A 22,500-nucleotide genomic window follows, 5' to 3' on the forward strand; every position below is an offset into this window, starting at 1 on the left:
AATAAAAATAAAATAAACATTTTAACAAGACAGCATTGATCTAAATACTTTGGAAGGTAGAAGAGAGGAGAGAAAGGAATAGAAGCAGAAGGGGGAGCCGTTGAACAGTAGAATTCTGGAGAAATTTAAATGATAGAAATAGAACAAAACAAAGACAAAAGGCAAAACAATAGATAAGATTAAAGATAAATCATAAGCTGGAAAGAAAAATAAAATAAAACTTTGTCTTCAATCCACGGTTTCAGCGTCAGTGATGAAGTGGAGCAAGTAAGTTTAGGAGGAGCGATTGACGTTTCCAGAAAGGGCTTCTTCAGGGAAGAGACTTGGCAGACAGTCCCAGGATGCCTATGTCTCCTCCCCTGCGATGTTCTCCCATCCATGCATTCCCTCCCAGACACATTGCCCGTGCCCCAGCCGCTCCAAGGAGTCACATCATTTCCATTGATTTGTTGGAATTTAAGTCAGTCCTGGAAAAGAATGATGATCTAAGTTTTAGGGCACGAGAAAGTCAGCCCAGGCTATTCCACATTTGACCAGAACAATTAGAAATACAGTGTAAATGAGCTGATTATATGCTGTTTCTGTTGCTAATCCCCGTAGTTTAATGTGAGGAAGCAGAAATGCAGAGGCAGCTATAGACAGAGCTTTAATATTTAAAAAAAGAAATTTTAAAAAACCTAATTATGTTTCCCTATAAGTGCAAGGCTCGCTTTGGTGCCTAAGAACCTGGCCTAATGGATCAGGAGGGACAGAGCGCTCCAGTCCGTTCTTCTCAAACTGCCAGGGAACAATTCCATTTCTGCTGGTTTATACTCTACCGGTTTTACCACTTTGGTGTAACACAGTTGAACTGGTTTGGCTGCTTTGTATACAATTTGCCACATTTCTGCTTCTGGGTTGAAGAAATTTAAACCTGCATAGCTGGTTTGGCAAAGGGGGAAAAGATGCCTTATTGTCTCTGCAGGTTTGCATTCTGTTCGTTTCGATCCTTCCTGGGTGCTGGCAAAGATTTGTTTCATGCTAAACGTTGTCATAAAATGAGAGAAGGCAGAAAATTCTGTAAGTAATTGTGCTCTGTTGCGGTAACATTTATCTTCCAATTGAATCTGTGCCAAGAGGGTTACCGGCAGACAGTGGACATTGGGCTGTGCAAAGCTGAGCTCAGAGCGGGTGATTAGTGAACTCTTAAAGTGAAAGATAAAATGTTGAATTCCGAGGGTTTTAATGTTCTAATTTCCTGCATGTATGGCTAAGAGGGTGTCCTGCAAGCTGTAAGCCTTTTGGGCTTGAATGAATATATTTCTGCTTTGTACCTGCAGTAGATTCACCTGAGCTCTGTTTGCTGTAAACTGCTCCTTCCTTAGACTAGTGTTTCATCTCCATCAGGTCCTCTTGCTAATTCAAGGTGTTCAGCCATTTCTGACTGACATCCTCCTCCGTGTTTTCTATAGCTTATAAATCTACCTCTGATAGACAAAGGAGTAGGGGGTGTACACACACACATCAGAGCTCTGTTCAGCAGAAAGGTTTAGTGGGATCTCAGGAAATTTTGTCCCCCTTCCAGGAACTTCCATTACATTACATTAGTGACTTTTATTCCACCATTACCTTGCGGTTCAAGGCGGATTACATAAGAGGTTATCTGGATATTTCCAGAAGTGTTACTTCGGGGGATTGAAATGCTTCCTGCGGTATTAATTTGTCTTGATGGATTTCTTGAATAGCAGGGTTTTTATTTCTTTTCTGAAAGTCGTGATCAGTAGATTGGAGAGTTGGTGGTCTAGTTTCGCTGCCTGCATGGCCAGTAGGCCATCGTACATTTGTTTGCATTTGACGCCTCTGATTGGGAGGTGCGTGAATGGTGTCTGGGTTCTCCTTTGCCTGGTTGTGGTAGTTCAGATAAGAATGTGTCTGGCTGTGCCAGGTTCTGGTTTTCAGAAAAAAATCTCATTATTATTGAGGATCTCCTAAAATCCCAACCTACCTGTGGCCTTAAGAGACTGGAGCATGAAACATCTGGGGAAAAATTGCACATCACAGACCTGTCCTTTAAAATGCTTAAATTGTTCTTCAAAACCCTATCCCCACCTCAATAGTGCTGTCTCTAGACAAAAGTATTGAGGGGGGGGGGACACAGGGGAGGCAAGCCAAAGTGTCATTTCTATACATCACAGCCCTCCTCTTATTGTCCCCTGATCCCTTTTTTTCACCTTCCTTCTTTTTGTCCTCCATCTATTCCTATCTTATCACTAATTCTCTCAAGCCAGCAATATAGCCTTCCAAACCGGAATCTAAGGAGTAGGAACTGTGGTGTAATCTCTGAGCACTGTTCAAGGCTTTTCTACAATTTCTTCCTTCCTGCCCAGGACCACTTTAACTACCTATGGGGCCCTGGGCAAACTTTTGAGGATGGGGGCCTCACCCCTGGTCCAGTGGCACCCTTTTCTCCATTTCATTCCCTATCCTGTGACACAGGTTCCCTAGGCAGCCAAGCTACTCATACAGCCCTAACACTGCTGAGCATAGGGGCACCAGATGTTCTAGCATCAGCCTCATTACTTATTTATTTAAAAATTTTATCAACCGCCTATATCTAGGCGGCATTACAATAATAACATGCACAGAATATAACAAAGAAGACTTTTACAAACATCTTGGGTTACAGATGAATAATCGCATCTTAAATAGATCTTCACAGTACAGTTCATCTTAAAACCAGCATTCAACGTTTCAGCAATATTGAAATGTTTCTAAAAATAATGTAGTTTTAAGAATTTTTAAAAAACTTCTGAATATCCGATAACGCTCTTAGCGGTCCAGTTAATTTGTTCCACAGTGTTACCTCCATGATAGAAATGCCAGATGTTCTTGTGTTCTCATAATGTATTTTTGAGAAATCTGTCAGAGTCAATTGCATTGCATCCTCAGATCACAAAGTTCCAAGCGGTCTGTGAAAGATACCAAGGGATCCCATTGTAAATGATTTTAAATATGAAAGTTAATGTTTTGAAAATGATGCGTAATCGCACAGGTAACCAGTGCAATTTCTTCAACCAAGGTGTTATATGGTCAAATTTTCTAACTCCACAAATTAGCCTTGCAGACGCATTTTGGACCATTTGTAAAGCTTTGCACTGAACTGTTGGAACCCCCAACATTGCATTGCATTATGGCATTGCAGTAGTCTAACTTAGATAAGACTATCGTCTGAACCACAATCCTGAAATTGTATGTTGACATCATCGATTTTAAGCGACTTAGGTTTAGGTAGCTATATGGATTATTACAGAGCTCTGTGGTAAGACATGAGAGAAGAAAGATGACAAGGGCTGAAATGGCCACTAGAGCAGGGCTTTTCAACCCAGTTCGCGAAGCGAAGCCAGCCAGTCTGGTTTTCAGGATATCCACAATGAATATACATGAGATAGCGTTGCATGCACTGCCTCCTTGGTATGGAAATCTATATCATGCATCATATACAGTACATCATGGATCCTGAAAACTTGATTGTCTGGGTGTACCCCCCTGGACTAGGGTTACCAGATTTTCCATCTGGAAAATCCGGACCCCTAGACCCTCCCCAACATGAGGAGGTCAATTTCAGTCCTCAGGAGCAGCATACTGGTCTGACTTTCAGGATATCGCTAATATATGTGCATGCTATAAATTGACATGCACTCTGCCTCACTGTGAACATCCTGAAAAAATTCAGACCAATTTGTGGCTAGGCAACTCCTAAGCTTGACTGGTTTCCTGACTTCATCCTGAAGACCCACCTGATCTGCCTGAGTTTTCAGAACATTCATACAAATATGTCTAAGATAGATCTGCATAGACTGGAGACCCAGTATATGTAAATCCATATAGGGTAGTAGGGGTTTCCTACTTCATGATCTTGCTTGATGTTTCTGCGGCTTATGACACCGTAAACCTCCATATTTTGTTGTCAAGGCTGCATGCTTTAGGTATTAGAGGAGTAGTTCTGGAATGGTTTCGTTCATTTTTGGAAAACAGGATGTTATGTGTTGAATCTGGATAGGAGAAATAGAATTGGTCATCTTTGAGGTGTGATGTTCCGCAAGGGTCAGCTCTGTCTGCAGTTTTGTTCAACATCTACATGCTACCGTTGTGTAAAAAATTGAGGGATCTGGGGATATGGTATTACCTTTATGCTGATGACATTCAGTTCTTGATTCCTATAAACAATTCTATGGCTGAAGCTTTGTTGTGTCTTCATAATTGTTTTGAGGTCATTCAGGACTGGATGTATGAAAATCAACAGAAGTTGAATATGGCAAAAACAGAGATTTTTGAGTATTGGACGGGAAAGCCATTTCCCTCTGTGGTGGTTTTGGGTAATGTGGAAGTTCCATTTCTTCAGCAGTGTAGCTATCTAGGCATCATACTGGACTCAACATTATCATTTAAGCCGCAAATAAAATCTGTGGTGTCACATGCTTTCTTTAAATTAAGACTGCTGCGCCAATTGAGAGACTTTCTGCCTGCTGAGAATTTTAGAACTACGATTGTGATGATGTTGACTCCAGTTCTTGATTACTGTAATGGGTTGTATGTTGTTAAGGTTCTACAACTTGCTCAGAATGCTGCTACGCGTGTTATTGCTCATGTTTCGAGATGTGAGCATATCACTCCAGTCCTGAGGGAATTACATCAGCTACCAAGTCATGTGCGTATTGAATTTGAGGTTTTATGCATAATCGTTAAACTTTTGAATGATGACTGTCCAAAGACGCTGCAATCATTGTTTTATGTATATCAGCCAAGGCTGAACCTCCATTCCACGGCCCCTCAAATCTGGAATTCGCTCCCAATCAATATAAGGGAAAAAAAATTTACTTAGTAAGTTTAAAAGTCTCCTGGAAAGCTGGCTTTTTTAAGGATGCTTTTAACTAAGTTATGCAAATTTTATATATTCAGGAAGCGTGTTAGAGTACTAGTAACGCTGATAGGTGAAAATTGAGCAGGTAACCTTTTCCCCATCCTATTGTTTCATTACCCTGCCCTTTTTATTTGTTTATAAATTGTATTTAACCCTTTAATTTTTATTTTTTACCTTCTGTGTTTGGTTGGTCTAAAGTTGTTTTAACCGTCTGGTTTGATTAATGTGCTTTTCTTTTTACCCTAATTTTATTATTATTTGTAAATCGCATTGAATTACGATTTTGCGATCAAATCAAATTTTTATTAAACTTGAAACTTGAAACTTTGGAGGTCCCTCCTTTGAGTAAACTGAGGTTGGCAGGGTTTCGTAAAACCATGTTTTCAGTACAGGGGCCAACTTGCTGTAATATGCTATCGTTGGAATTGAGGCACGCTACAAGTGTGTTGCAGTTTAAGAAGGGGTTAAAGACTGTGTTGTTTGCACACACTTTTAAGGTTTGAAGCGGCTCTTTCAGATGCTGTTTTTTTAGCCTGTGTCATAGATATTTTTTTTCTTCGGTGTTGAAGGCGATGTTTTTGGGGACAGCATGGGTTCTGTTGATTTGATTTTTATGTTTTGCTGCATTGATGTGTTTTTGTAATATTTTTATTATGCACTGTATGTTATTTTGTAATCCGCACAGAATTGTTGGATATGCGGAATATACATTTTTAAATAAATCTCATGCATATTCATTATGGTAATCTTGAAAAACAGTGTATATTCCTTTGGCAACCTGGCACTTTGTCAGTGTTATCGGTGCACTGCACCCTCTTCTTTTGCCTCACTTCCTTACGTTTTCAAAACCTTTCTACCCCCTTAACTCACTCCACACTAGCTATACCCATACTGTTAATATTCGTATTTAGTCTTCACAACCAGTTTACATCAGGTTTTGTTACTGTACATCAGGGAGTGATTTCTGTTAGTTTGAAAGGTAGTATATCAAGAAACAAAACAAACGTACATAAGAACACAAGATTTACCGCTGCCCTATTTGAGTCTAGCCTTACCTGCGTGTGTTCTGTTCCAGCAGGAACTTATCCAACCTTTTCTTGAATCCCTGAAGGGTGCTTTCCCCTATAACAACCATATATTCTTCATAACTCTTTAGATTACAAAACATTTTCAGGCTTGGGGCACCATTTTCTGGATTCAGAACTGAATTCATACAGGGCAGGAATATTAACATAGCAAATGACAGCAGATAAAAGCCTGCGTAGTTCATCCAATCTGCCCAACCAGGTGGCCAGAGCCGCACCTGCCACTCCATGCAGGTTACACTCCTTCCTGATTAAACACTGGCATCACAAACAGGGCCATTGGCAATTTGCCACCATGCCAATTGTATATAGGCACTTATACATGATGCAATCATAGAACACAATACCACAACCCCATGCCAAAAGTCCGAAGAGTGGTTTTATATTTTAGCTGCAGCACAGTTGTTTTCATTTAGTACAGGATTACCGTATTTTCTCGCATATAACGCGCGCGTTATACGTGGTTTTTACGTACCGCGCACACCCTTGCGCGTTATACGCGTGAGCGCGTTGTACAAAAATTTTTTTACATAGTTCCCCCCCACGTCTGATTCACACCCCCCCCCCGCAGGACCGCTCGCACCCCCACCCCGAAGGACCGCTCGCACGCACCCGCACCCCCACCCCGAAGGACCGCTCGCACGCACTCCCACCCGCACCCACACCCCCACCCTGAAGGACCGCTCGCACCCCCACAGCCTCCCGACCCCCCCCCCATCATGTAGAAGCTCCTACCGGTGTCCTGCTGCTTCCTCTTGGCGGTCCCGACACGATCGGGGCAAGAGGGAGCTCAAGCCCTCTTGCCCCAGCCAACCGCGGCACCCCCGACACAATCGGGGCAAGAGGGAGCTCAAGCCCTCTTGCCCCCCCGACTCCCCGACACGATCGGGGCAAAAGGGAGCCCAAGCCCTCTTTCCCCGCCGACTCCCCAACTCCCCGACAATATCGGGCCAGGAGGGAGCCCAAGTCCTCCTGGCCCTGGCGACCCCCCCCCCCCCCCGCTAGTTGTTCGGGCCAGGAGGGAGCCCAAACCCTCCTGGCCATGGTGACCCCCCTACCCCCACCCCGCACTACATTACGGGCAGGAGGGATCCCAGGCCCTCCTGCCCTCGACGCAAACCCCCCTCCCCCCAACGACCGCTCCCCCAGCCGACCCGCGACCCCCCTGGCCGACCCCCATGACACCCCCACCCCCTTCCCCGTACCTTTGTATAGTTGGCCGGACAGACGGGAGCCAAACCCGCCTGTCCGGCAGGCAGCCAACAACGGAATGAGGGCGGATTGGCCCATCCATCCCAAAGCTCCACCTACTGGTGGGGCCTAAGGCACCTGGGCCAATCAGAATAGGCCTGGGAGCCTTAGGTCCCACCTGGGGGCGGGGTCTGAGGCACATGGGCTCAACCCGACCATGTGCCCAAGGCCCCGCCCCCAGGAGGGACCTAAGGCTCCCGGGCCTATTCTGATTGGCCCAGGTGCCTTAGGCCCCACCAGTAGGCGGAGCTTTGGGACGGATGGGCCAATCCGGCCTCATTCCGTCGTTGGCTGCCTGCCGGACAGGCGGGTTTGGCTCCCGTCTGTCCGGCCAACTATACAAAGGTACGAGGAAGGGGGTGGGGGTGTCATGGGGGTCGGCCAGGGGGGTCGCGGGTCGGCTGGGGGGGCGGTCGGAGGTTCTTGGGGGGGGGCGGTCGTTGGGGGGAGTGGGGTTTGCGTCGAGGGCAGGAGGGCCTGGGATCCCTCCTGCCCGTAATGTAGTGCGGGGTGGGGGTAGGGGGTCGCCGTGGCCAGGAGGGTTTGGGCTCCCTCCTGGCCCGAACAACTAGCGGGGGGGGGGGGTTCGCAAGAGCCAGGAGGACTTGGGCTCCCTCCTGGCCCGATATTGTCGGGGAGTTGGGGAGTCGGCGGGGCAAGAGGGCTTGGGCTCCCTTTTGCCCCGATCGTGTCGGGGAGTCGGGGGGGCAAGAGGGCTTGAGCTCCCTCTTGCCCCGATCGTGTCGGGGGTGCCGCGGTTGGCTGGGGCAAGAGGGCTTGAGCTCCCTCTTGCCCCGATCGTGTCGGGGAGTCGGGACCGCTAAGAGGAAGCAGCAGGACACCGGTAGGAGCTTCTACATGATGGGGGGGTCGGGAGGCTGTGGGGGTGCGAGCGGTCCTTCAGGGTGGGGGTGCGGGTGCGGATGGGAGTGCGTGCGAGCGGTCCTTCGGGGTGGGGGTGTGGGTGCGTGCGAGCGGTCCTTCGGGGTGGGGGTGCGAGCGGTCCTGGGGGGGGTGAATAGGACGTCGGGGGGGGCATCAGGCTTTCAGGGTGGGGACAGGACTTCAAGGTGGAGAGGAGAGTCGGGCGGGCGAAAGGAGAGTCGGGGTGGCCAGAGGAGAGTCGGGGCGGGCGAAAGGAGAGTCAGGCAGCGACGGGAGAGTCGGGCAGCATGCGCGGTATACGGGTGTGCGCGGTATATAAAAATTTCTGTACATAAATTTGTGTTTTTTGCGCGTTATACCCGTGTGCGTGTTTTACACAGGTGCGCGTTATCTATGTGAAAATACGGTAATCCAGCAGTCCAACATTATTGCTGGATGAGAAGCGATATGTTCAAAATGGTCAGGAGGGGGCAGCGCATACAGAGCTGGAAGCTGAAGCTGAGCAGCGTTCCTGTCTCCTTGGGTGAAGCTAATTTGGCTTTCCAATCCAGGGTTGACACAAGGGATTTGGGACCATAGACAACACTTCAGCTTTGTCTTCTGTCGATGTTGCAATTTATCCGCAGCATGTTGTTCAAAACGTTTATATAAGCATAGTGAATTCCACCAAAAGGTGAAATTCAATAATGATGCTGATTTCATGTTGAAGAATTTGTTGAATGCCAACCGATATCATAATATCAATCAATTTGTGTTCACAGGTACAAAGCTTAAAGCAAGGATGTAAAGAGCACATTATATTTGTCTTCCTGATATGTACATATATTACAACCTTGACTTTTTTGAACTGTAATTGTTACTAAATGTTTTTCTCCATCTATTACTCTTCAATAAAAAGATTGAAATAAAATTAAATTAAATTAAAAAAAACTTCAGCTTTGTATTCCTTCTCCCCAAATTAATTTCAGGCCCCTAAAAGCCCCCCTGAAATATTGATAATTAAACTCAACAATCATCATGATCCCAACATTATCTGTTCCTGAACAATCCTGTAAAACTGCATAACTAAACATCATATACTTTAATATTGAAATTTCTTTTGTGCATAATAAGGACAATTTACAAAAATCATTTACCCAGGTAAATGGCTATTTGAAAATCACCAATTCTCCTTGTAGGTAAGAGTCTTCACTGAGGTTGTCAGGACCTACGTATTATTTCACTTTGACTTCAGCTGCTCTTTGCTACCCCAAAGAAGCTTCCGCCTTAGGCAACCACCTAGCTATGCCTCATGGTTAAGCCAGCCCTACTTCAGCCCAATCCAAAAAGAAAAAAAATCCAGAATGGGAGAGTACATCTGTGACCAGGCCATGATGAGCTGTCCAATCCACAGATATCAAGGCCCTTTTGAATGATACGTATAAAGGGTTCCTTTTATGAAGCCGCATTAGGCTTTTTTATTGTCGGCCGGAGCAGTATTAGCTCCGATGCTCATAGAATTCCTATGAGTGTCGGAGCTAATATCACTGCGGCCGGTGATAAAAAAAAAAAAAAGCCTAACGCAGCTTCATAAAAGGGGGGAGGAGTTATTTATTTCATATTTGAACTCCTTCAGAACTCTGGGATGAATGCTATCTGATCCATCTTGGGAATTAGCACCCAAGAAAAGGATCTGGGTGTCATCGAAGACAATACGATGAAATCTTCTGCCCAATGTGTGGCGGCAGCCAATAAAGCAAATAGGATGCTAGGAATTATTAAAAAGGGATGGTTAACAAGACTAAGAATGTTATAATGCCCACGTATCGCTCCATGGTGCGACCTCATCTGGAGTATCGCATTCAATTCTGGTCTCCTTATCTCAAGAAAGATATAGTGGCGCTAGAAAAGGTTCACAGAAGAGTGACCAAGAAGGTAAAGGGGATGGAACTCCTCTCATATGAGGAAAGATTAAAACAGTTAGGACTCTTCAGCTTGGAAAAGAGATGGCTGAGAGAGATGTGATTGAAGTCTGCAAAATCCTGAGTGGAGTAGAATGGGTACAAGTGGATCGATTTTTCACTCCGTCAAAAATTACAAAGACTAGGAGACATTCGATGAAGTTATAGCGAAATACATTTAAAACCAATGAGAGGAAATTTTTTTCACTCAGAGAATACTTAAGCTCTGGAATGCATTGCCAGAGGATGTGGTAAGAGCGAATAGTGTAGCTGGTTTTAAGAAAGGTTTGGACAATTTCCTGGAGGAAAAGTCCATAGTCTGTTATTGAAAAAGACACAGGGGAAGTCACTGCTTGCCCTGTATCGGTAGCATGGAATATTGCTACACCTTGGGCTTTGGCCAGGTACTAGTGACCTAGATTGGCCACCATGAGAACGGGCTACTGGGCTTGATGGACCATTGGTCTGACCCAGTAAGGCTATTCTTATGTTCTTATGTTGTTCTTGAGTTTGACAATTTGTTCTTTTACATCATCTATACTTACACTAATGTGCTATAGTGGCTCTGATCATCCTCATTAAATATGGTTTCTGGTGCTAGTATATTCTCAACATCCTCCTCAGTAAAGACTGATGAACGGAGTCTCAAAACTTATCATGCCTTTAACGATGGTCGTTAAACCAGTTCCAGCTGGTTTAGTGTGACAGTATTTTACTGCCCGATTATCAGAACGGCTCTCCATGGTCTTTCCCGAGCTTCCTAGCAGCCTCCGATTCTGCCTTGCAAATGTAGTACAATGAGATCATCACTATTAAAATGAGATCGCTAATATTTATGTTCAAATCTTTTTTATTGTGGATGCAAAAGACAACAAAGTATACAGCACGGTCCATATGTTTCCCAGAGGTTCAGGCCTTAGACATTTTTATGTGGATTATTTATTTGATTAAATAAAGCTTTCATCATAGACATCAACTCTCCAAAAGGCACAGCTTTCGGGGCGTGATCCCGCTTGTAGTCTCTTTACCAAGAAAGTCCTGAGCACTTAATTACACTTTTGGTGAAGTCACATTATATTAATTCATTCACTGGTAGCAGTGCTTCCCTCCGCCCCACTCCCCCTGTCTCTGCCCCCGCTGTCCAGCCGAACCCCCGATGAGCCTTCCATCTCTCCCTCCTCTCCAAACCCCGCAAACCCTCCAACCACGAGACCTACTACCTCCACAAAGCAGTGTTGGCAGCACTCTAAACAGGCTGCTTCATGGACTTCTCCCGCCAGGGCATTCCCTCTGCCGCATCACTCATGTCATCAGCAACGTGGCACACAGAAGGCCCTGGTGGGAGAAGGCTGCGAAGCAGCCTGTTTAGAGTGCTGCTGATGCTGGTCTGTGGAGGGAGGTATGTAGGTCTCATGGTCAGCGTGGTTTGGATGAGAGGGAGAGATGGATGGTCAGTAGGGGCTCAGCTGTGTGGCGGGAGGGGGGCTGCTCAAGGGTTCTGCTGCAGCTGCATGGAAGAGAGGGATAGAAGCAGGGCAAGGGTTCTGCTGCACAAAATGATGGGAGGGAGGGATAGAAAGATGCTGCAGAGGGAAGGCACAAGGGGATGGGTAAGAGAGGAGGAAAGATGCCGCACATGTGAGGGAGAGAAAGGAAAGAGGAAAAATTAAGGTAGAGGAGAGGAAGGGAGAGATGATCATTGTACATGAAAAAAATAAGACCTATCCCGAAAATAAGACCTAGTGCGTTTTTTGGGCCCAAAATTAATATAAGACACTGTTTTATTTTCGGGGGAAATACGGTAGTTGTTTTTTGGTTCTATAATTATAACTATGTATGTCTGCCATCCCTGGCAGCTGCGAGTGAGCACTGTGCACTGCCATGCCAGAGATAGGATTCTACTACCTGAACCAGCCAGCACCCTAGGCAGAAATCACAAAAACTGAAGGGAAGTCATCTCAGCCATCATGCAAAAATGGCACTTAGAGACCCAGTTTCAGGTTTACATTAGCTGAGTTCTGAAGGAAGCTGCAGTTTGTGGCCAAGGACTGTCACTGAGCTGAGTTGAGAAGGACCTGAGCAGGTCACTCAGTCCGCCACTGCCCCAGGTACATTACAGAGATTGTGAACCCACCGGGACAGATAGGGAAAATGCTTGAGAACCTATATGTAAACTGCTTTGAATGTGGTTGTGTAACTATAAAAAGGTGATATACAAGTCCCTATCTCTATATACAACAAGGCTAAGGATCTCCAGGTAGCTGTGAATAAAAGCTCATTATACTACCAGCCCCATTTCCAATTGATCTGAAAACATGAAAGAGCAGAAGGAAATGACTGAGCCAAGAAAGGATAAAGGCATCACTGAATGCAGGTCCTCAGCTCTGATTATATAAGGAGTGTCAACTCACAGTTCTAGCTGCAAAAACCTTCCTGCACCTGAATGGAAGTCACTATGACGTGGGGGCGGGGGGGAGGGGGCATTCTTACACTCCTGTGTAGATTAGAAGAGCACTGCAAGTTCCTTTCCTCAAGACAGAAGCAGCTTTCGCTTGCCTGCATGGCATTGTGGTTTAATTACTGTTCACGATAAAGACAACATTGCAATCACCAAAACAGCCAGGCAAGGTGGAGGTGCACCCACCATTGGGTGATCTGACAGCTCTCTGCTAGCTTCTCACTCTCCTCTGTTGCATCTCTGAACCTTTACTGACTTATAAACATGCTGCTCTGTTTCCTGACCCTTTTGTTTGGCTTTGGTGAACTGACTGTATCCCTCTAGTGGCCTATTTCTCTCTATGTAAAGAAATACAGAAGACTCAAGATCCAGGTTTAACTTTAACAAAACAATAGTCATTTATGTTAGCTGGACTTTTTCTGCTGCTAGAGCTTTTATTCACAGCTACCTGGGGATCCTTAAGCTTGTTGTATATAGGGCTAGGCACAGCGATTTAGTGTGTGGCGCAGTGGTTAAAGCTACGGCCTCAGTTGTGGGGCTGTGGGTTCAAACCCACGCTGCTCCTTGTGACCCTGGGCAAGTCACTTAATCCCCCCCATTGCCCCAGGTACATTAGGTAGATTATGAGCCCGCCAGGACAGACAGGGAAAAATGCTTGAGTACCTGAATAAATTCATGTAAACCGTTCTGAACTCCCCTGGGAGAACGGTATAGAAAAATTGAATTAAAAAAAAAAAATAACCTTTTTGTAGTTACACAACCACATTCAAAGCAGTTTACATACAGGTTCTCAAGCATTTTTCCTTTCTGTCCCGGTGGGCTCACAATTAGATAATGACATGGGGACCATTTACCGCAGTAAACCATGGTCACCACAGTAAACCTGCAGTAATGGAGACATTTGCAACTGGTTTACCGTGGGAATGGGGACAAGACCTTTTACCGCCCCGTGGAAGCAGTCAAAAGCGGTGAAAAGTCTTGCTCCTGTGGTAAAAAAAATTGCACCCATGTCAGATTTGGCATCTCCTCCCCAGCTCCTCTTGGGCCTATTTTACCTTCAGGAGCCAGCCATGCCACGATGAAGACAGAAGGAGCCCAAAACCAAAGCCTGAGACCAATGTGATTTGAAGAATAAAATTACCAGACAACAAAAGGTAGAAAAACAAAATTTATTTTATATTTTGTGATTAGAATATTTCAGATTTGAAATATGTATCTTGCTAGAGCTGATATTAGACATAACTGGGAACCATAAAGCCCAGGCTGTGCTTCTTTAGCTTCCAGCTAGCTTAGGACTCTCTCTCTGACCAGGGGGCAATTGCCCTAGTTGCTGTCCCCTAACACTATTCCTGCCATGTGTGACTGAAGTATTCTCTTAGCTTGATTTTTCTTTGTAGCATTCTGTAGTAATTTGTTTTGTTCAGTTTTCACAATAATGGAGGGGATATTTGTGAAAGGGAGGGGAGACGGATTTTGCTGATCCGTGCTCTGCATTATTTGTGTTTATAAAATGACAATTGTACAGAATAGTCTCTTCTTATACTTTAATAAAATAAGTTCAGTATAAAATCATAACTATTCGAGGCTTGTGCGGGTGGGATATGACAGTTTACAGGGCGGAGATGGGGACTGAACTCGTGGGGACGGGGCGGGAACGGTGATAAATTTTTTTCCCCGTGTCATTCTCTACTCACAATCTATGTAATGAACCTGGGGCAGTGGAGGATTGAGTGACCTGCCCAGGTCCTTCTCACCTCAGCTCAGTGACAGTCCTTGGCCATAAACTGTTGCTAGAGCAGTCTGTCCCTGTTGCTGACAGACTGTGGTACGAGCTGATTCTTTCCCCATCTCTCCTGTGTGATTTTGGACAGATGATTGCAGGCACCAGATTCACTAAGGTTTTCAGACATTGACAATCCTGTCACTTGCCATCGCATGCACTGCGTTATTCCCATTTTACTTATCAAGCTCCTTCTCCCTTTCAGAACTGTCCATCCCAATTTTTCTATCCTGCACCTGAAATTCCAAGAGGAACTAGTACTCACCAGTGCTCCAGGAAGGAAAACATTCCCTTCCCCCAACACACTTTAATTTATCCAATCATTGGTTGAGGATAGGCTGGGAGGGTGTGGATGGGCTGGAGTGAGCTTTGACGGAAACTTCAGCAGTTGGAGCCCAAGCACAGTACCGGGTAGAGCTTTGGATTCTTGCCCAGAAATAGCTAAGAAGAAAAAAAAAAAAAAAAAAAATTTAAATTGAATCAGGTTGGGCAGACTGAATGGTCCATCGGGTCGTTGTTATCTGCTGTCATCTACTATGTAGATTATAAAATTGCCACATCTATAAAGAATGGTATTTCTGGAATGATTTACCTCATCATTTATTAACTCCAGGGGCCATATCATGTAGGGCTCCTTATACTAAGCTGCGATAGCGGTTTTATCGGGCGCTAGACCTTAACGCCAGCATTGAGCTGGCATTAGTTCTAGCCGCGTAGCGCAAGGTTTAGCATGCGCTAAAATCCTGCGTGTGCTAAAAACACTATCGCAGCTTAGTAAAAGGAGCCCTTAATCTGGATTTTGAACACCTCTGAAATGACTCCAGCCGGTTGACACATCCATGGTTTTGGTGTATTTTGGTAACTGTGTGCATGCCAAAAAACCTAAGACTTAAGACACAGATTACTGCACACACATAGCCATCTCGAGGACTTATGCACACTTTAAATTGTTTTGGAAAGGGTGCTAGAACAATTGAATTCTAACATTTTTCAAACTATTAACAGGATTGGATTAAATTATCCGTGGTCTTTAATATCATATGGGTATTTTCAATTTTTCTTATGGTTTTCTTTCTTCTAGGGTAGGAAGCCAATGAATGCAAAACAATATTCAAAGCATCAAAAGAAACTCGCTCAGAATTTTACTTCTCAGCAACAACATGGAAAATTTCAGTGATGTCTTAAATAAAGTCAAAGAAATCCATGAGAAAGAAGTGCAGGGTGAGGAATGGCTCTTTGTGTATCAAATAGGGGATTTTTTTTTTTCCCCATCTCAAAGGAGAACTGCAGGAGAGAGAAAGACATGGGGGAAGCCACTGCTTGCCCTGGATCGGTAGCATGGAATATTACTACTCCTTGGGTTTTGGCTAGGTACTAGTGACCTGGATAGGCCACCTTGAGAACGGGCTACTGGGCTTGATGGACCATTGGTCTGACCCAGTAAGGTCTATTCTTATGTTCTTAAATAGGCTGCAGTCCTGCACAGACATTTTGCAAATCACAGCCTGAGAGGTTCCTTCACATCTCACAAGTGACCTGTACTGCATCCTGCATCTTCTGACCCTTGAATTGCCCTGGGCACACTGAGAGGCATAAGTAGGTCTCCTTCTTTGGCAAAATGTTTAGCCTTGCTCTCTTTTCTTCAATTGCGTGTGTCCCAGAATTGTACTGTCAAGTATTTCTGAAGTTCTGTCACCGATCAAAAATCAGGCCACAGTGTGATTCACTATATCTATCCCAGGAAGGGGGTGAAAAGCAGTGGAAATTCTAGCTGGGTCCAACAACACAAAGGGCCTCAGGTACTAAAAGGGACTTTCTGCCCATTTTGAAAAACTTAATGAACGAGGACCTATAGGGTAAATGCTTTAGAGGAGTGTCCATAGAGGAAGCATGCTTCTATAGAGAGGAGCACGAGCAATGAGCCTGAGAGTAGAGAATGGCATGGGGACAAATTTTTCCCTGTCCCTGCAGGAACTCATTTTCCCATCCCGTTCCCGTGAGCTCTTTTCCTGTCCCTGCCCCATTCCTGCAAGCTCCGTCCTCATCTGCACAAGCCTCAAACCCTTTAAAATCATAAGTGTTCGAGGCTTGTGCGGTTAAGGCAAAACTTACAGTAATGGGACAGGGACAGCGACAAAACTCACGGGGATGGGACAGGAAAATTGAGTTCCTGCGGGGACAGGGACAAATTTGTCCCTGTGTCATTCTCTACCTGAGAGCTCAAGATTATCTCCAGCATATCCTGCCATAGAAGTGGGGTTCATTCTTATTACGGGACATGGAAAGTGAACCCATTTAGAGGCATTACCCTCTACTTTCTATGTTTACCCTAGGTTAGGTTAATATACTGCCCTTCACTGATTTGCACACAAAAGAAGTTTACGATAACAATAAAGTGGTAACAAAGGAGAAATTCCATAGGACAGGCAACAGTCTTTCAAAGAGAAAGAGATTGAAAGTAGGTTTGCAGATACACCATAGTATATACAGTAGTAACTATTGTAAATATACAGGTCTTTGACTCTGTCCGAACCCTTTACTGAAAGACTATTTTTCAGTAGAGCATTTGAGTGATGGAGTTGAGAAGACTTGACTCTTACAATCGATTCCTAAGCACGGAGATCCCTAGGCAATTGATTCTAGAGCCATGGAGCGAAGAAAAGACAGACTGTTTGGTAGTGTCCAGGAATGCTAGGGCTGGAGAAGGAAGCACGAGGCATCGTTCCTGAAGAGAGCCCAGTAGATGTGATGGTTGGTATGGGGTGATCAAAGACGACACACAGCTTTGAACATTAGGCTGTAATGCACTAACAAAAATTTTAAATTGAGAGTAATAAATTATTAGTAGCCAGTATAAACATGCTAATAAAGGACCTGCCTAATCGAAACAGCGAGCTTGACAGAGAGCGTGACCTGCTGTATTCTACACAGTCTGCAAGCAGTTTAACTTATTAGATGGAATTTATTTTAATTTATTTATACACCACTAATATCCTAAGTAGTATATATTGATCAAGTACTCTGAGAGTTTTCTCCCTATCTGTCCTGATGGGCTCACAATCTAACTATGGTATCTAGGGCAAAGGGGTGGGGCTGGGGGTAGGGGTTAATTGATTTGTCCAGGGTCACAAGAACTTGGATCAAACCCACAACCTTGGGACGCTGAGGCAGCAGTTCTAACCACTAGACCACTGCGTAGACAATAATTCGTCTTCGAGAATAAAAATGGATGAAGCAACATATGCATAGTTTAAAACAGTGGTCTCAAACTCAAACCCTTTGCAGGGCCACATTTTGGATTTGTCAGTACTTGGAGGGCCTCATAAAAATAGTTAATGTCTTATTAAAGAAATGGAAATTTTGCATGAGGTAAAACTCTTTATAGTTTATAAATCTTTCCTTTTGGCTAAGTTTTAATAATAATATTGTAATTTATAGCTAAAGAGATATGATCAAGAAACTGTTTTATTTTACTTTTGTGATTATGATAAATATACCGAGGGCCTCAAAATAGTACCTGGCGGGCCGCATGTGGCCCTCGGGCCGCGAGTTTGAGACCACTGGTTTAAAACATAATAATAACCTCATCCTGTATACACTGGTCACAGGGTACTAGGCCCTTACAATTCTGAATCTTGAAGGTGCTGCTTTTTTTATCTAACTATTCCACCTGAATTAATGAGTCTTTCATGAATTTCAGAACTGCAGGCAAAGATGACAGAATTAACGATGGAGAGATGTCGGTGAGTCTGTCCAGCTAGCCTTCTCCCAGTACTGCTCATTATGATCCACCGCCCCCCAGTAATCACACATTTACTAGGCTCAGGGTTGTAGAATTGGTGCACTCCACATCAGTGACAATGCAGCATGAAGGGGGCTTTTTCTGTGCTACAGATCACTTGTTCACATCATTTCCTCACATGTATTTTTCTAGTGAAAATTTGGAGTTTTCCCAGTCAGGGCAGGAAGAACAAAGCTCCAGCAGCTCAGTAAAAAAAAATATCAGGTTGGGAGCGATTTTAATTTTCTGAGGCATGCAAATCATATGCACATTATTTGTGCTGAGTAGCCAGCTAAAAGGGGAAGGAACTGCACACAAAAGCTAAGCGGTAGGCCTAGTACAGTTCCCGATTTATGGAACTTGTGAGCAATTTTTTTTTTTTTTGGGGGGGGGGTTATTTCAGCCACAATATGAACACAGCTGTTGTGCATGTATTGTGTGAGTGTGTGTATCGTAGCCAGCCAGTCGGTTTTGGGCAGGCCTGAGCCCAAAGAGGGAGGACCCACCCTTGAGGAGTGTGATTGTGCCTACACAACCTTAACAAGCCAAACGAACTTGTGTAACACTTGACTGCAACAATCAAAGTGAAATATTTATTATATATGTAAAAACCCTCAGATTCCTGCACTGTTCAATAATAGCATTGAAACAGCTGTTAGCAGGTGTACAGTGTTTCTTTCATCGGGTTTACACACACGTTTTTGTTTAAGGTGCGGCTATAAAATATAAATAACTCAACAAATAAATCAATAAATAAATAGCGACACTTATCTTTTTCTGGGTCGCTATATGTGTGGCAATAATGCCTGGCCTGAGAACCAAAAATGGCCCGACGGGACCCGTTTCGCCGGTTAAGGCTTCCTCGGGGGTCAAAACATTCAGGTGTGAACAGCTCGATTTGCAGTTAGCTAATCGAAAAAATGTACACCTGCTAACAGCTGTTTCAATGCTATTATTGAACAGTGCAGGAATCTGAGGGTTTCACATATATAATAAATATTTCACTTTGATTGTTGCAGTCAAGTGTTACACAAGTTCGTTTGGCTTGTTGCGTTATCACCAGTGGACCTTGTTACCATTGCTTTTGCAGTAGTGACCTACACAACCTTACCAATGAGTCCTATCTGCCCCAACCTCCAGAGCTAGGGCTGCGGCATTCAGTGGGTGGTGAGCAGTGACTCACCCTGCGTTGGAGGCAAGCAGGACCAGCACCGCAGCCTGGCCCTGGTGCCACCACATCCTTGTGCCATGAGAGAGACTGGACAAGCCTGAGCCAAGATTGGGCAAGCAGAGCCCACTCAGACCTGCCCATAGCTACGCCCCTGGTACGTGTCCTGTGCCTAGGGTTACCAGATGTCTGGATTTTCACGGGACATGTCCTCCTTTTGAGGACATGTCCGTGGGTCCGGACAGCTTTCCAAAACCCGGCACTTTGTCCAGGCTTTGAAAAGCTTTCCTCCACATCGCGTCGGGCAGGAGGGCATCCGCTAATGCGCGGACGTCCTGCCCAACGCGAGCAGGCCATGTTTGATTGAGAGAGGCGAGAGGTGCTGCTCTTGCCCCTTCCCGCCTCACATTCAGTCATTGCAACTCTCGTCACCTGACCCGTTGGTCTAGCTGGGATTGGCTGGCTGGCACATTGCTACAAGTAATAGACGACAGTTTCTTAGAAAACGTCTCCTTGAGACTCTTCATGTGCTGGAGGCTGCTTCACAAAGCTACCAAGATGAGAAGAGACCCCCTTCTATCCCAAGACTTGTCAAAATGTGAGGATGATGACATGTTCAAAATACAAGAAAAAGACCAGGAAAAGGAATCGGTGTCTAAATTCAGAGATTTTCAGAGCAAGATATGAAACGCCTGTAAAGAAAATGGAAAAATCCTACCTGTGCCTATCAGCTGCGTTTTGACCATAGATGCGGGACATACAATCACCCGACAGAAACACAAACAGCTACCAGTAGCTCCAGACCAGCCAGAAAATTTTGCCCTGTAAGAGGTGGGCATTCTCTTCTGTGCATTACAATGAGTGCTCCTTTTCATGCTAATGAGCTCCTTGTAATCTAATCTAATCTAATCTTTGGTTTATATACCGGGTCATCTCCCAGTGGAACTCGACTCAGTTCACATATAATTAAGACTAGAGTACATAGCAGAAAACATAAGAGAAAGAACTAATTAAAAACTAAAGTACAGAAGAAAAGCATAAGAAAAATAAATATAACATTATCATTTCATTAAGGCTGTAGTTAAACCATTTCAAAATTGCGAGAACAACAAAGTTTTCAGGAATTTACGAAATAATTGCATTTGCATATGGTTCTCAGTGGCTGCTACTGCAATTAGTAGAAGCCCTGCCCTTTGCCACTGAAAACCCTTTTGAGCATAGGAGGCTGAGCTGCCTTGCAAGTAAGGCCAGCTGCAAACAGTTCTAATTTCCATGGCAATCATTTGAGCATCTCCCCCTTAGCCTGACTTGGCTTTGACAGAAAGCTGATAAGCATTTATTAGGAAAACTGGATAAACATCTTTGAGTTAACTTAGGACTGGGATAAGAGAACAAAACCAAAACACTCTTCTATCAACTGTATAACCACTGAAAAAGAATCTCTTATACCATTTTGCCTTGTAATATTTCAAATTCTAGTGTGATCTCTTGGTGTATAGAAGCCCATTCTTTATCTTCATCGAGTCTGCCTCCACTGGTTTGATCCCTGATTATCCAATATTTATTTATTGGGATTTATTGACCACCTTTATGAAGAGATTTACCCGAGGCGGTATACAGCACGTACTTTTTCTTAGAACTTATCCGGACAAGGAATACTGTTAAATAGAAATCAAGTTGGTACCGTCCCCAACCTTTTCATGTCCTACCCACCCTTTTATTTTATTTTTACATTGTATTTAATCCAATTTTTTTTTTTCCCCCTCATTTTTTTCTTAGTACTTTTATAGCCACAATGTTTTTAATACCATGTTTGTTTTGATATTTTTAGTTTTGTAAATCGCATTGGATTTAGATATTGCGATTATATCAAACATTAAATAAACTTGAAACTTGAAACGCAGACCATCTACAGATGGTCTGCGCATGCGTTGGGATCACTATAGAGCGATCCGGGCAGGCAGTTGTGGGCGTGATTCTGACCGCCCTCATTTGCATGAGGGCAATTCATGAATCAGCCCCCCCCCCCAGACATGGATTGGATCGGATCCCTCACGGATCGGATCCGATCCGTGCCCTTAGAGAATCTAGCCCATAGTGTTTAGGGCGTACTAATCATTAGCATGTGTTAACATGCTTAGCATGCACTAAATCACTTAACAATGAATTCCCTCTGTGTCTTCTTTTGCACTTCTTTCCCCACATGTCTTAGCTATAACTACTGTATAGTTATTTTTATTCTTGCTGCTATTATTATAAATATTGATTCTATTTTTAGTTGGTATTGATATTGTTATTTATATTTTACATGATTCAACTTGTAACTTAGGCCATCCATCCCTTTCATGGGCCCTGTTTTACTAAGCCGTGGTAGAGGTTTCTACCGCAGCCCGGAGCGCTAAATATTCCAATGCTGCTCTGATACTCATAGAATTCCTATGAACATCGAAGCATTTAGCTCTTAGTAAAAGGTGGGGGTGGGGGGGTTAATTTCTTTATATATTACTTCATTTTTATAATTGTAAACCGCTTAGCTGTTATGATTGTGTGGTATATTAAATGCATTTGAACTGTGAACTCTGACGCCTTGGGGAAGACAACTCATTTAAGCCCCCTTTCATCAAGCCGCCTTAGGGCTTTCATCACTTGCCACTGCGGTAAAAGCTGCGGCGTTAACAGGAATGCTACGAGCCTCGGAACTTATACCGCAGCAGCCAGCAATAGAAACCCTAACGCAGCGTGATAAAAGGGGGGCCTTAATAAATTCTGATCTCTGCTTTTTCTGATGCTCTTCTCCCATATCCCAGAGACACACGGCGGATCGATGAGCTGTTTGCCAAGAACCACCTGCTGCGGGAACAGCAGAAAGCCCTCAACGAGAACGTAAAAGTGCTAGAGAACAGGTACTGCAACTCTTTGGTACAGGACCAGTGGGACGTTATGTAATCCCCATACACTATTGTCCCTTTAATTCCCACGTATACAGTATATCCCATTGTTATGATTATGTAAGGTTCTATTTATTATTTATAAAGGCCCTGATTTTATAAACGACACACAGCTCCCAGGTGCCATTGAGCATGTTTGTCAATCATTCCCTAGGCACCTTTTATTGAATCACACCTAGTGATGCCTAAACGTTCATAGATGCTAGTAGGCATTAAAACCTTAGGCCATTTAGGCAAGGGTTTTCTTGGCATCAATGAGTGCACCTAAGGCAGGCACCTACCTCGCCTAAGTTTAAACTACGCC

The 22,500-nt window shown here is 44.3% G+C and overlaps 1 protein-coding gene across 3 annotated transcripts in view; it reads left to right on the forward strand.

Moving 5' to 3' along the window:
- Positions 1-863: 863 nt before the first annotated feature.
- Positions 864-22,500, forward strand: part of RBBP8NL (RBBP8 N-terminal like) — a 108,488-nt gene continuing 86,851 nt past the window's right edge. For 2 of the 3 annotated variants that reach the window (XM_033914968.1, XM_033914970.1), the window contains exons 1-4: positions 864-1,059; positions 15,381-15,520; positions 18,000-18,042; positions 22,056-22,151. In XM_033914968.1, the coding sequence (XP_033770859.1) occupies positions 15,397-15,520; positions 18,000-18,042; positions 22,056-22,151 (263 nt within the window). In that variant the 5' untranslated portion in view covers positions 864-1,059; positions 15,381-15,396. The remainder of the gene's footprint in view (positions 1,060-15,380; positions 15,521-17,999; positions 18,043-22,055; positions 22,152-22,500) is intronic. The other variant, XM_033914969.1, reaches the window with a different exon arrangement.

Source organism: Geotrypetes seraphini, chromosome 11 (assembly GCF_902459505.1).
Source record: "Geotrypetes seraphini chromosome 11, aGeoSer1.1, whole genome shotgun sequence".
NCBI classification, from domain to species: domain Eukaryota; kingdom Metazoa; phylum Chordata; class Amphibia; order Gymnophiona; family Dermophiidae; genus Geotrypetes; species Geotrypetes seraphini.